General features: G+C 45.1%; 1 protein-coding gene across 4 annotated transcripts in view; it reads right to left on the reverse strand.

Annotated features, from left to right (window-relative positions):
- shc2 (SHC (Src homology 2 domain containing) transforming protein 2) overlaps positions 1-15923 on the reverse strand; it is a 41049-nt gene that overhangs the window by 5937 nt on the left and 19189 nt on the right. For 3 of the 4 annotated variants that reach the window (XM_073068474.1, XM_073068473.1, XM_073068476.1), the window contains 5 exons: positions 14458-14584; positions 13112-13283; positions 5750-5837; positions 4162-4314; positions 855-1147 (listed from right to left, as the gene is read on the reverse strand). In XM_073068474.1, coding sequence (XP_072924575.1) covers positions 855-1147; positions 4162-4314; positions 5750-5837; positions 13112-13283; positions 14458-14584 — 833 coding nt within the window. The remainder of the gene's footprint in view (positions 1-854; positions 1148-4161; positions 4315-5749; positions 5838-13111; positions 13284-14457; positions 14585-15923) is intronic. The other variant, XM_073068475.1, reaches the window with a different exon arrangement.

The raw sequence follows: 15923 nt of genomic DNA on the forward strand, positions 1-15923 counted from the left end.
GTGTCTGTCAGGGTTGTCTACTGCATCCAGTGCTCCCAGTGCAGTCTCCTCTGTATCAGTGAGACGTGATGCAGAATGGGGGGGGAGGTGGCTTCTTTGAGCAGCTTCGCCCCTCTGCCACAACAGGCGGAATTTCCAGATACCCACCCATTTCAATTCTACTTCCTATTCCCATTCTGACAAGTCAGTCCATGGCCTCTACAGCCACAATGAGGGCTACTCTTAGACTGCAGGAGCGACACCAATATTCCCGTCTGGGTAGCCTCCAACCTGACAGCAAGAATATCGATTTCTCTGACTTCTGATCATTTCTACCCCCCTTCTCTCTTTTCCATCCCCCAATTCTGGCCCCCCTCCAGGCCCCTCTTTTCTCATCTGCCCATCCATCAACTCTCTCTGGTGACCCTCCTCTTTCTGTTTCCCCCACGGACCACACTCCTCTCTTATCAGATTCCTTCTTATTCATCCCTTTACCATTTCCATCCATCATCTCTCAGCTTCTCACTTCATCCTCCCTCCCCCACTTACTCACCTTTCCCCTCACCTGCTCTCACCCGTCACCTTCCAGTTTGTACTCCTTCCCCTCTGCCCAAGTTCTTTTCCTGGCTTCCTTCCCCTTCCTTTCCAGTCCAGTTGAAGGGTCTTTGTTCAAAATGTCAAATGTTCATTCTCCTCCATAGATGCTGCCCGAGTTCCTCCAGCATTTTATGTGTGTTTCTCTGGATTTCCCACATCTGGAGAACCTCTTGTGTTAGAGAGATATTACATGCTGGTTCCTGCCGCTGATTTGCCCTTGCCCCAACCCATGGATACTGGTTGTAGCCCTGCCCAGACACCCGCACAGTGTTGCTCACCACTCCTTCAGGGTCCACCAGCAGTAAGTGCTTTGCCTGTCCATTGTGCATCCCAGTCAGGACGTACTGTCCAGGGTTGGTCAGGCTGTCCCTCACCAAGAAGTCCCCATCCTGCACCAGCAGTGCCTCGGCCACTTTCCGATTGATCTTCCCGTGGTACCAGGGCTCCTGCTTTAGCTGCTCCTCCTCTGTATTCCTGGCAGATCCAGGATTTGGCCACAGGCAGCCATTTCCTTGGCCACCGCCTCTGCAGGAGGTGGCGCCGTGCAGCTTCAGAGCGTCCTCAAATGGCCCTTTGACAGAAAGATGAGGAGTGAGAAGGCAAGTCAAGACCGTCTGTTTTGGGACCATTGAATATAGGTCCATCCTGCTCAGACTTTCTTCATTTCATCCCATGAATTAGCCTCGAGAACTATCTCTGCACCGCCAACAATGTAAGCACATCCTTAATTATCAGAGACCAACTGTAGGTGGTAGTATAGAAGTAAACTCACCAATGCCCTACAGGTTCAAAGTTCAAAGGAAATTTATTATCAAAATACACATATGTCACAATATACTACCCTGAGATGTATTTTCTTGTGGGTATTCACAGTAAGTACGAAGAAACACAATAGAATTAATGAAAAACTGCACACAACAAAGGCAATGTGAAATTGACAACAAACTGTAAATACAAAAACGAAAAATGCAAAATATTAATAATAAATAAATAGGCAATAACTATCAATAACATGAGTTAAAGAGTCCTTGAAAGTGAGTCTATAGGTTGTGGGGGTGAGCATTGGGGTGAATGAAGTTATCCACTCTCATTCAAGAGCCTGATGGTTGAGGGGTAACAACTGTTCCTGAACCTGGTGGTGTGGGGCCTGCTTCCTTATGGCATTAGTGAGAAGAGAGCTTGGCCTGGATGCTGGGGGTCCTTGATGATGGATGCTGCTTTCCTGTGACAGTGTTGCTTGTAGATGTGTTCTGTGGTGGGGAGGGTTTTAACCATGATGGACTGTGATAGATCAAACACGAGGAAATCAGCAGATGCTGGAAATTCAAACAACACACACAAAATGCTGGTGGAACACAGCAGGCCAGGCAGCATCTATAGGGAGAAGATAGATGCTGCCTGGCCTGCTGTGTTCCACCAACATTTTGTGTGTGTTGTGTGATAGATCAACTTCTTTTTGTAAGCTTTTCCATGAAAGAGAATTGGTATTTCCATACCAGGCTGTGACGCAACGTCAGTATACTCTCTAACTCGCATCTACTGAAGTTTGTCAAAGTTTTAGATGACATGCCAGATCTTCGCAAACTTCTAAGGAAGTAGAGACACTACTGTGCCTTCTTTGTAATGAAACTTACGAGCTGGGCCCAGGACAGATCCTCTGAAATGATAATGCCAAGGAATTTAAAGTTGCTGACCACCTCCACCTCTGATCCCCCGATGAGGACCGTCTCCTGGACCTCTGGTTTTCTCCTCCTGTAGATAATAATCAGCTCTTTGCTTTCGCTGACATTGAGTGACAGGTTGCTGTTGTGGCACCACTTGGCCAGATCTACAATCTCCTTCCTACATCCTGATTCGTCACCACCTTTGATTCGGCCAATGACAGCCAGCAAACTTAAAAATGGCACTGGAGCTGCGCTGAGCCTCACAGTCGTCAGTGTAAAGTGAGAAGAGCAGGGGGCTAAACACATGCCTTGTGGTTGGTTTATTTATTTAGCGATACAGCACGGAAGGCCCTTTCAGGCCTTCGAGCCACGGTGCCCCAGCAACCCCTGACAACCTCTGATTAAACCCTAACCTAATCAATTTGCAATGACCAATTAACCTACCCAGTCATACTCCTTACGGATGATGCCAGAATTGAACTCTGAACTCCGACCCCTACCACAGGTAACAGTATCGTGCTAGCCGCTACTCTGCCATGGTGCCTCATATATTACATTCCATCTGCCACATTCTTGTCCACTCACTCACAGCTTTCCATATTGCACCCACGTTGCCAATCCAAACTGACTGGGGTCTGCAAGAGAGGAAATCCAGGGTCTAATTACACAAGTTTGAGGACAAGGTCTTGGAGATTATTGGTCAGACTTGAGGGGATGATGGTATTGACTGCAGAGCAGCAGTAAATGAAGAGCTTCCTGAGGTATGTGTCTTCACTGTCCAGGTGTTCCTGGGTGAAGTGAAGAGCCAATGAAATGGCATCTGCTGGGGACCGGTAGGCAAATTGGAGCAGATCCAATCTGCTCCTCAGGCAGGAGTTGATACGTTTCTTCACCTGTCTCTCAAAGCACTTCAATGCAGTGGATGTAAGTGCTACTGGACAATAGTCATTGAGGCAGGTTACCACATTCTGCTTGGGCACCAGTATAACTGAAGCTTGCTTGAAGCAGGTGGGTACCGCAGACTGTCAAAGCGAGTGGTTACAGATATCAGTGAACACTCCAGCCAATTGATTAGCACAAGTCTTCAGTACTCGGCCAGATGCTCACCCTCTTGAAGGGTGCTCTCACATCAATTCAAAGTTTCCCTACTTCTGTCTCCTGTGCACTAAAAAGCACTATTCATTTAGGCATCATAATTATTACCTCTACTACCATGCTAACCTTTAGCGTTTCAAGGATTAGAGCTCCCAGATTTCTTCGTATCACAACATGTAATGGCTTCATTCCATTTAAGTAATATTTTGCTTAATCATTTTCTTCCATCCAACGTGGATAACTTCACATACTCCATCTGCAAATTCTTGACCACCTTCTTAATTTTTTCATCTCACTTTGCACGTTCTTTCTGTCTTCCTCATAATTGGCTAACACAACTATTTTTTGTATCATCAGTAAATCCACTACTAATGAAAGAAGATATGCACAAGGTTAGTGCAGCAGATTGGTCCATGATAATTGAACTGTGGAAGAACTATCAGAAACATGAGTGTCTTGCTTCCAAAATCCCCTTCCTACAGGGTGAGGTTCCCTCTGTTCTCCCTCCACCCACACCCCAATAGTATGGTTCCTCCTTTGTATAGCCCTCCCAGTACTGGCTATTATCAAACTCTCAGTATTTCAGAGAAGTACCAAACCAATTCAAGTCACTATTGTTGGAGGTGGGAAGGAAGAGTGTGAAGCCTTTTTACAAAATTTGTGAATGAACTGTGATCAGATTTAGGCATCATAATTAGTTCCTCTACTACCATGCTAACTTTTTCTGTTTCGTGGATTAAAACCCCAGATTCTCTAAAACGGCATCAAGATCCGATTCTGGTCTTTAGGTTACCTCTGACCCAGGCAGCAGCTTCAGCAAACTTACTCATGTCAAAGACATCCTTCTCAGGAGTGTTGGTTGTGTCCTCCAACGTTTCATTCAACCACTGCTGGGCATCAAGGGACTGGGTATTAACATACATGTGGTCTTCACAGGAGACTTTCCCATATGGCCGAAGGTAGCCATCACTCGACATTCCTACAATCCACAGTACCAAGAGCATCAGCAGTGCACAATGAGTTAAAAAAACAAGAGCAGATGTATAGTGGAACATGGGCCGGACTGGGCCAGTGCCTGTGCATGCTGGCTACTTCAATCCTGATTTAAATCAATGTGGATGTCAAAGACATTTTTTTCCCCAGATTTCTACCTTAGACTCTGCTCTGCTGTATCACGTTGTCATAAGACAGCCTGTTGGGGTCCTGCAACCCTATGCAGGATCAGTTCCAATATTCTGGAGCAACCAAGTATTCTACAGCTGGCCTCAGACTCCTGTTGTGGAATGGGGTGAGAGTAAAGTCACCCGCCCATGCACTTGAATATGAGTGACAACTAGAAAAGACAGTTAAGGTGGGAGCAGTCTCCACACCCAGCACAAAAGAGGTCCCCCGTGTTTAGTCCTTCTACCAAATAATCCAAGTCTATGGCTCCGAGTCTTGGACCACCATTCAGGGCCCCAAACAGTCCTTCCAGGTGAGGCAACACTTCACTTGTGAGTCTGCTGAGGTAATCTATTGCTCCTGGTGCGGCCTCCCCTACATCAGTGAGACCCGACGCAGATTGGGGGACCGCTTCGTCGAGCACCTCCACTCTGTCTGCCACAACAGATGGAATTTCCCAATTGCCACTCACTTCAACTCTCCTTCACATTCCCATTCAGATATGTCCATACATGGCCTCCTCTACTGCCATGATGAGGCTAAACTTCAGTTGGCGGAACAACATCTCATATACCGTCTGGGTAGTCTCCAGTCCCTTGGTATGAACATCGAATTCTCCAACTTCCGGTCATTCCCTCCCTCTCCTTTCCCCCATCCCACCTCTACTCCGTCTCCTCTTCTAGCTGCCTATCACCTCTCATGACTCTGCCTTCTTCTACTACCCATAGTGCTTTCCCCTTAGATTCCTTCTTCACCTCTCTTGCCTATCCCCTTCCTGCTTCCCCTCTCCCACCCCTTGATCTTTTCTCTGATTGGTTTTCCACCCTCCCCCCACCTTCTTTATAGGGCCCCTGCCCCCTCCTTCTTCAGTCCTGATGAAGGGTCTCACCCGAAACGTTGACTGCACGTTTCAACAGATGCTGCCCAACCTGCTGAGTTCCTCCAGCTTGTTTGTACGTCTTGAGTCTTTGACATGTCTGCTAAAAGGAATAATTTGATGCTCCTCACGTCTCAGTTAAATCTCTCTTCAGTTTCCTTTGTTCCAACTAGTTTCTAATCATCACCAACTTTCTTATGCCCTGAAAAATCCTCACAAATCTTTACATATTTTCCATTGCAATCAAGGGAAGAGAACAGGATAGTGTGCCTAGAGGAAATACTTTTTGATACAACTCAGGTGTGTGTTCCACCACCTTAAGAGCTGTCCCGCCTCAGGATTCTGCCAAAGACTTTGAGAATGGATCGCCACTCACCTGCCACAAAGAGTTTTGCCTCTTCACTGTGATCGTCCATGTTCTGCTGGGGTATGTGGCCGTTTGCCTTCTGCAACGAACCGCTGAGCTGGAATGAGAGGCGCGTAATGTGAAGGACCGATCTGCAGGAGTAACTACCCATAAAATTCCACAAGGGAGCCAGCAGTAAGAGCCCTGATCTCAGGAATCCTCGCCAGAAATGTGTCAGGGCCTTAAAGCAATAAACACCATCATCCAAGACACCACTATCAAATCTACAAAGTTACATCACATAAGGAGGCCTTTCATCCCATTATACCCTGTGGTTCATTCCCTGCAGGTTATAATCCTTCAAGTGCTCATTCAGGGACGTGGTTTGGGGATTTGCCTCCAGAAGCCTTTCAGGCAATCAGTTGAAATGCCATGATGCCGGGAAAATTTTTTTTTTTTTTTGAACTCCCTTCTAATTCTATAAATTAAGAAATTTGTTCCCTCCCCCCCCCCAAGTTACAGATTTCTCTAATAAGAGAAATAAGTTTGTTCTATTTACCCCCTCAGACACTCAGAGGTTTATAAACCTCAATTAAATCTCCCCTCAGTCTCCTTCATTTGAAAGAACTTCTCATTCTCACTATACTGTAATTATCCAGCCCTGTCAATGTCCTCATAAATCTCTTCTTCATCCTCTTTGATGCCAGCACATCCTCTGTGTGGTGGTGGTGGTGGCCAGAACAGTGAACACTATTTGAGCAATGGGGTAATCAGTACTTTTTACAGTTCTAGCAAAATCTGCCTGTTCTTGCGTTCTAACTGTGGCCAATAAAGGAAAGAATTTTGTAATGCTTGCTATCTGCTGTTTGCCCAGCTGGTACCTTGCACACTATGAACTGAAGATCTGACCCCGGTCAAAATGCAACCCCCGTGTAAAAGTTTCTAGAACCTACAAGATTCTGTTACAAGCATACACTGTAAGTCTAAATGACAATCCATCTGAGCCACACTGATGCTACGTTGTGATGAATGCTTCACAGTTTAAGCAGCAGAATTTGAACATCTGGTTCACAGCACTCTCCATCAATCAGAATTTGCTGGCCTCGTGTCTGGATGTGTTGCAGATTAATCAATAGAAAATGATAGCTGTGATTAGTCAACAGCTCCATAATGATTAGGTCATGTCATTAGAAGAGCAGTTGTGGACTAACTAGATTGACCTTGGATTTATCCTCATCCAGGATCTCCTGTCTTACCCACATAATATTCCCAGACCAACGATTACTAAGTGTGCTGTTATGCGCTGTTACTGAAGGCAGTGAGGTAAGTCTAAAGACAAACTCATTCAGCCTGCACAAGATGTAATGAAACAACATTAGACAGGTTCAGCAGAAGTGAGGCCATCCACTCCACCAGAACACAGTCTTAAAAGATGAAAACGGAGCCAGATCACTGTTAATAATGCGACACAAGAGATCCTGCAGATGCTAGAAATCCAGAACAACACACACAAAATGTTGAGGGAACTTGGCAAGTCAGAGAGCTTCGACTGAGGGAATGGCTGGAAGGCCCAAAGCACCTGTCCCTGTGCTGAAGTGCTCTGCAGTAATAGCTAGGGCCCATAAGTAGACCAGACCACATAAAGACAGCAGGTTCAAAAGCAGAAAGTGTTGGACGCAGTTGGCAGATCAGGCAGCTGTGGTGAACTACATATACCTGTCTGGACACGCCCACCCCCCACCCCCACCCCGCTGACTGCTCCGGTGGCTCCTCCCACAGACCCCGGTATAAAGGCGATTGGAGGCACTGCTCCTCCCTCAGTCTCCAGGATGTTGTGTGATGGTCTCTTGCTGCTGATAGTGTTCTCTCTTGCAGCTAATAAAAGCCTATCTCTCGCCTCACGTCTCCGAGAGTTATTGATGGTGCATCAGCAGCATCTGTGGAAAGAGCAACAGAGGCAACGTTTCACATCTTAAACATGAGTAGCCAACTGTTTCTCCTTCCATAGATCAGCCTGGCCTGCTGAGGGCATCCAGCATTTTTTTGCTTTTATTTCAGATTTACATCATCTGCATTTTCTTTATTTTTGAAGGAGATCAAGATTTCCTTCCCTGAACAGCATTAATGAATTAAATACGTCTTTAAGTCTTTCTAGTTGTTTAATGGCTATATCAGTGCTGAGACCAACTTTTTTGTGCAGATTTAATTTAATTGCCTGAATATGAATTCCTCAGCAGCTACAGTGGGAGTTAAAATCATATCTCTGGATCAATGATCGATTGGGATTAAGGTTCTCAATTAGGTACAATCGATGATCAGAGAATAAACTGCTTATTTTGAGTTTCCTCTTCTCAAATTCTGCATTTTTTTTTGCATATTATCACATATAAAATCTTCCACTTCTGTTTCCAAATATAACTCTCTATTCCTTAATACACATATGGGCAATAAGCCATACAATTTGATTACCAGAATTGGAACTAGGTTTAATAAAAATAAAACAGGCATTTTAATATGCTTCTCATACACCTTCTCGAAAGATCCTGAATTGAACTGACTGAAAATGGCTTTACAGAACGATACAGAAGGACTTCTCTTTTTTAACCCTTTTCTACAAGTAACTTGAAAATGTATTACATCAAAAAATATTAAAGGCTAAATAAAAGTGCACTATTACCCACAAGTGTGTTAGGTTATTGACAATGGGTTAGAGTCGAGGAGGGGTCTGTGACTCACAGGAAACTGACTATTGTATCCTGTAAGGCACACTTAAAAGAATGATTAGCACACACAAAATGCTAGGGGAACTCAGCAGGCCAGGCAGCGTCTGTGAAGGCAAACAAACAGTTGGCGTTTCCGGCTGGGGCCCCTCATCAGGACCAGAAAGGAAGAGGGTAGAGTCCAGAATAAGAAGGTGGGGGTGAGGAAGAGTACAAGCTTGAAACATATTGATTGAAACATAGAAGATTATTAAGGGATTGGACACACTAGAGGCAGGAAACATGTTCCCGATGTTGGGGGAGTCCAGAACCAGATGCCACAGTTTAAGAATAAGGGGTAGGCCATTTAGAACGGAGTTCAGGAAGAACTTTTTCACCCAGCGAGTTGTGGATCTATGGAATGCTCTGCCTCAGAAGTCTGTGGAGGCCAATTCTCTGGATGCTTTCAAGAAAGAGTTAGATAGAGCTCTTAAAGATAGCGGAGTCAAGGGATATGGGGAGAAGACAGGAACGGGGTACTGATTGTGGATGATCAGCCATGATCACATTGAATGGCGGTGCTGGCTTGAGGGGCCGAATAGCCTACTCCTGCACCTGTTATCTATAAGCTGGTAGGTGATGGGTGAGAACGGTGGCTGGGTGGGGGTGGTGGGATAATGTCAGAAGCTAGGAGGAAGAGATCAAGGGCTAAAGAAAAAGGAATCACAGATAGGGAAAGGACAGAGGATCATGGAATAAAGGGAAGGAGATGGTGAATCAGAGGGAGGTGCTGGGCAGATTTAAAAGAAACTTATCACAGAGATTAATTTGTTACACTAGTGGGGCAATTTATGGGTTGATAGATTTTAAATATCCTTAGAAATTTCAAAAACTAAATATATGCAAAAAGTAATTTGTCTCTGAAAAGAAGCCTTGGTCTTTGTCTTGATCTAAAGAGGATCTTCTAACCTTAGATCTACATCATGGAAGGATTTGTACTTCTGAAAAGTTCACACAGGGAGATTTGTAATCAGTAGCCACAAGGAAAGTTATTGAAAGGAAAGGATTGTCCTTCAGTGTACATTCAGCCTGATACTTTTAAGAAAATAAAACAGACCTGCAGATAGTCGAAATCTAAATAAAACAAGAAAAAGTATTGGTAATACTCAGAAGGTCAGATCGTATATGTTGGAAAGGAATAAAAGTTAACATTTCAGGTCAAAGACCCTTCATCAGAACTCATTTTAAGAATCTGTAAATCCTTCCATGTTGGTCAAACAGTTCAGAGTCACAGAGAGACTCCCAGAGCTTTATGTTGGAGGTTTTAGAATGACAGAAAGTGGAAGTCCAGACCACACATTATTTCTGAGCAGGATCTCACTATTCCCAGTTCAAAGCAAAGAAAATTCCCAGAAAGAATGGCTTGTTGGCTGAGTCATATGAGACTGAATCGGCCCAGGCTGACTGGCAATGTGCAGTACCGTACTCCAATCCTGCCGCATTATTCTCTTCTATCGGCAGAAGTGGGAAAGAGAGACAGTGAATAATTGGTGATTCATTTATTTTAAATGTGTTTTACAATATTCTGGCCAAGTCACTGTGAATTAACTTACCGGTAAGTCTGCTCTACAAGACGCACAGCAGAAAGGCTCCTGGGACAGCACTTTCCAAATCCACGACCTCAGCCAGCTCGAAGGGCAAGGGCAACAACAGCATGGGAAAACCACCAACTGGAAATTGCCCCCCCCCCCCAAAGCCACATACCACCCTGTCTTAGAAAAGTATCACTGTTCCTTCACCATTGTTGTCAAAATCTTGAAACTCTACTGTTGTGGATGAACCTATACTTCACAAACTGCAGTCGTTCAAGAAGGCAGTTCACTGTCATCTTCTCAAGGGCAAAGAGGGATGGGCTGGCTCAGACTACAAAGCCTACATCATTTGAATGAGAAAAAACTGATGATTCATTCAGTTCAGACCTGTGCTGTACTTAGCAGGAAGATTTCAGACAGCCTTCAGCTACTCACATATACCCCCAAGTATGTGTGGAACACTGGGGGGGAGGGGCTACTACAAACACATCAAGAAGTGGTTGAAGTGTATAGCTGAGGTGAAGCTGAAACTGCAGTTGTGGGTGTCGTGCTCCTTCTCAATTGCAGAAACGACCCTAGTGTCAAAGAAAAGTGACTCTAAAGACCAGACTTCAAGCGGTGATACCTTTATTCAGCATGATATCATGGGGGGCCTGCAGAAATCTGCAAGGCTCTGAGTTACAGAGCGATTTCAGCCTATATTTATTCTGAAGAACAAGCAAGTATGTATGACCAGGAGGAAGATATCTTTAAGAGACAAATGACTGAATGATATGAGTGTGTGTTCCTCTTTTCTGCCATCTGCACACAGTGCTGCATCCTGATTGTGACAGTCTGTCTGCTGTCTGCTGCCCTGAGCTTAGGACATTGGGTTACAAAGTTCAAATGGAGAAATGAAAGATAGCTACCGAGTTCATTACCCCTTCTTCCACACCCGGTCACTCGGTGTGACATGGCTCTTGGCCATTTCTCTATACATGGTGCAAGTGTGGTCGGTAACCAACTACTACACCAAAGTAGTCATTAAACCCTTCTCTATTTCATCTGGATCATGTTCTCAGAGACACAATGTGCAAAGCAAAAGAGTATTAACAGATGACTCGAGCTGCATGAAGATGTTTCATGTGCAATACCAAGAGTCACTACCTGCTCAACTTGTCATTGTCTCCAGTATTGTGAAAAATGGGTCTGGTCACGCTGTCACAGAGCTGGACTGTGTCGCACAACCTGTCTCTAGGGATGAAGCCTAGGTAAAAGAACATCTCTGTCCTCAAGCTAACTACAGAGGTGTGAACAGAATACTCTTGAGGCCCGTAGGGAAAGTGAGGTGGTAGACTGTGTTGGATGGTTCCTGAGATGCGCGCCAAATCAGTTGGTGGGATCACCAGATCCAATTCCACCAATTACCAAGGCAAAACCAGGTAGCAAGTCTGTGGTAGAAATGGTTAAAACTAGTGTCTGATGGGATACTTGACCATTCTGGAGCAGCTGGTCTTAAGACTGCTGATGCACGTCGAGAATAACCTTGGATGATAAGCGCAGTACCAGGAACTCCAATTAATAAGATACTAGACCCCTGGAACCAGGAGGGAGGATGCGTCTGGGGGTAAATTATGAGTCCTGATAACGGAACAAAGAGGACTGTTAGACTCGTGCTGAGGGATAATTGACATGTCTTTTAAACGATTGATCTTGTACTGATCGTGGGATGCCAAACAAAATTATGTGTTGTTTGTCTTGCTGTATAACTATGAGCTTTGTACAACCTAAAAATCAGTTGGGGTGGTGGTGGAGACTGTTGCAGACTCTCCATGATATCATGTTAATAAACTCTTAAAACAAAACTCAAAGTCACTCTGGTTTCCATGACAAAGTCCAACCCAATGGCATGAACACTGGTTTTCCAGCTTCAGGTAATTCTCACCTTTGGCGGGTGTTGTCCCTTTCTCCTCTCCTTGTGAATCCTCCTCCATTCGTCACAGTTTTTGTCACCTTTCCTACATTGCCCTCCACTACAGCCCCCATTACCTGCTTCCATCCAACCACTACAAAAAATATATGTTGTTAATATTTACAGGGTATCGGTGGGCACCCATGGTACTAGTACGGGGACCCATGGAATCTCTGATGTGGTCAATGCTAGAGCCTAGATACTAAAATCTAGCCAGATGGGACCTAGCCATGTGTGCTGGGTTATGTGGATACTTCAGGGTGCTGAAATACATTCATCATATTTTAGCAACACACACAAAATGCTGGAGGAACTCAGCAGGCCAGGTAGCGTCTGTGGAAAAAAGTACAGTTGACGTTTCAGGCCGAAACCTTTTGGCAGGACTGGAGAAAAAAAGCTGAGGAGTAGATTTAAAAGGTGGGGAGAGGTGGTAGGTGAAACCTGGAGGGGGAGGAATGAAGTTAAGAGCTGGGAAGTTGATTGGTGAGATGAGGTGAGAGAGTGAAAAGGAGATGGGAAATGGAGAAAGGGGATGGGATTGATGCACCATCAATAACTCTTGGAGACGTGAGGTGAGATATAGGCTTTTATTGGCTGGAAGAAAGAACAAGCAGCAAGTGACCACCACACTACATCCTGGAGACTGAGGCCGGGGCTGTGTCTCCAATCGCCTTTATACCAGGGACCGTGAGGGGAGTCACAGTCAGTGGGAGGAGCCACAGGAGCAGTCAGTGGGGGGGGGGGGGGGCGTGTCCAGACAGGTATATGTAGTTCACCACAGGAATATTACCAAAAGTTTGAGAAATCCATGTTCATGCCATCAGGTTGGAGGCTATGCAAACGGAATATAAGGTGTTGTTCGTTCAACCGCATTAGGTTTTTCAACCTAGTCATATTTTAGTGAGTGATTTCCCTGTATCCAAGACTAGCTGAAGTGTCAAGCCAACAGCATTTAGACTGAATACTTAAACAATAATTAGCTTCCTGGGTTCAGGTTGGATATGGGTCAGGCCAGGCTTTAAATTTATTACCAAGCATTTCACGAGTGAGTGGCTTCAAAACAGCAAACAAAACTAAAAAGGTAATTGTGTGACTTTAGTCGTAGAAGTCTAGTTTATGTAGCACAAACAATTCAGCATAAATTACTGACCTGCTGGGTGCTCGTGCAGAACGGCGCCTGGGTTTGCACGTGCCACTGTCTGCTGCCCCTCATGTCCACAACCCCTCCTAGGGGAGGCTGCTTCCCGGGAATACTATTATAATAATTGTGGTCTGCTGTCTCCTCCTCTTCACCCCAGGCAGACTCCTCGCTGCCTGTCATCCTACAGTCAGCAGAGATGAGGAACATTCAGATGGAGTTTTTATGACAGCAATGTCAAAGTGCTCAACAAGCTGATCTGTACACAAGGTCTAAGCACCGTCCAGTTCATTCCTCGCTGAGACGCCCCAGGATCACTGCACCGTCCAGTTCATTCCTCGCTGAGACGTCCCAGGATCACTGCACCGTCCAGTTCATTCCTCGCTGAGACGTCCCAGGATCACTGCACCGTCCAGTTCATTCCTCGCTGAGACGTCCCAGGATCACTGCACAAGTTGGCAATGGGATGGTGATCCACAAATCCCCACAGGGGGGTGGAAGAGGGGTAAAAAGGCAATGGTCCTGACACAGTACTGTGAGCAACTTTGGGCCTCAAATATAAGAAAGAATGTGCTGGCATTGGGGGCGGGTGGGGGGGGGGGGGGTCCAGAGGAAGTTTACGAGAATGATCCCGGGAATGAAGGAGTTAATGTATGACAAGCATTTAAGTTTCTGAAGGCTCTGGGTCTCTATTTGCTGATGTTTAGACAAAGCAGGGGCGATCTCATCAGAACATACCTAATATAGATAGAGTGGACATGGAGAGGATGTTTCAAATAGAGTGAGAGTGTAGAACCAGAGGGCAGAGTCTCAGAATAGAAGGACATCCCTTTGGAGCAAAGTTGAGGAGGAATTTCTTTAGGGAGAGGGTGTTTAGAGTGGAATTCATTGCCACAGACAGCTGTGGAGGCCAAGTCATTTGGTATATTTAAAGTGGAGGTTGATAAGTAAGGGCATCAAAGGTTATGAGGAGAAGGCAGGAGAACGGGATTGAGGGGAAAAGTATATCAGCTGTGATCAAATGGCAGAGCAGACTCGATGGGCTGAATGGCCTATTCCTGCTCCAGTGTTTTACGGTCTTTCGTGTCAGTGGTTCCCTCACACAGTGAACGATCAAGGTCTGCGATTCTTCCACAGGGCGATAGGAAGGGGGTTTGTACTTTACCCAAATGCCACCTGTGACACACTGAGAAGAGGAACACGTACCCTACTGCCAGCCTACATCATGGAGAAGAGAGAAACCTGTTTTTCAGTAAAAGCATGGCATCCAGGGGATCAAAGGAGAAATTTTATTCCAACTCATCAGATTCAGTAGGCTTTATTACTTGAATGATACAGCACATTTAGAGTGCTCTTACCTGTCATGTGGAGCAACCAGTTTTGGGGGGCTGTGCAAATACTGCTTGAACCTCAGTTCAATAGCCTGTCCTATTGTAGTGATCACAGTCTGTGCTAAACCCTCGCAGCACTCCAGTATATGGCAGGCTACAGGAAATGAACACGAGTCTCTGTTAATTTCAGTCAGAAACAGACCCTTTGGCCCATCACGCTGATGCTGAACATCAAGTACTTATTTATACTAATCCCATCTTCCAGCATCTGGCCAGAAGTTTTCTATACCTTGGTGATTCAAGTGCTCGTCCAGATACTTCCTGTCTAGAGAAGCCCACCACCACACTCAGTGTGTTACAGATTTGAAACACCCTTTCACCCCTTACCTTAAACCTATGCCTTCTGGTTTTACCCTCAACGCTGTCATTAATTTGTTTTCCTTAATCATGTCCCCTTCAGCTGCTTTCGCTCTTAAAAATAAACAAACACAGCCCACTTGGTCTCTCTTTGTAACTGAAACCATCCTTCCCAGACAACAACCTACTAGTCTTTTCTGCAACCTCTCCGGTGCAATTACATCTCTCCTGAAGCACAGTGACCAGAAATGCACATAATACTCCAATTGTGACCTGACCGATTTTTTTATACTTGTGTCATAACCTCCCTGCTCTTGAATTCCATTCTTTCATTAATGAAGGCAAGTATATCATGCATTCTTAGCAACCTTATCTATCTATGCCATTACCTTCAGAAATCCTTGGACACGTGCACGGTCCCTCCTTTCCCTTAACATACAACCTTGGAAAAACTAACAATTCTGTTCCTCTGTCTTATGTTCTTAGAAGCCTCAGACTGACATTGTGCATCAGTGAAACCAACTTAGTGCTACAAATATGGCAATTATTTCCCATTTCCTGTGTCTGGAATTGTGGTTTAGTGAACCCCTAGAGGTCTTAATTAACTCAGCATCAATCAAGTTTCAAATTTTGCCACCTAAATCAAATTAAGTCTCATTTATATGTCCTTGAAATTTTTACAGATCATCATGATGACTACACTTCACTACTCCAAAACTTCACCATGGACGGTCCCAAGACAGGCTGGTCTGGAGGCTAGCAACCACATCCCATAAAAACCCAGTAACACAGAACCACCAACAGAGGCTTCATCCTTAGGAGAGGAAGGATCTTTGAAGATGGGCTACACCTGGAACAACTTGAAGGACTGGCTCAAGACAGAGGACTCTGGCAAACTGCCGTCAGTGGCCTATGCCCAAGTAGGGGTGCTGGGCGAAGGTAAGTAAGTCATAATTCCAAATTATCCTGACCAACCTACCTTGAATTATCCTTTAAACTGTTCCAAAGTCCTGCTGTTTGAATTCTAACTTACACCAGCTCCCATTCACCTACCACACCTGTGCTCACTGATCTGCAAGCTTCCACGTCGATTTTTAAATTCTTGTTTTCGAGTAACCTCCATGAACTTACTTCAT

The sequence above is a fragment of the Hemitrygon akajei genome, chromosome 16, assembly GCF_048418815.1.
Source record: "Hemitrygon akajei chromosome 16, sHemAka1.3, whole genome shotgun sequence".
Lineage (NCBI taxonomy): Eukaryota > Metazoa > Chordata > Chondrichthyes > Myliobatiformes > Dasyatidae > Hemitrygon > Hemitrygon akajei.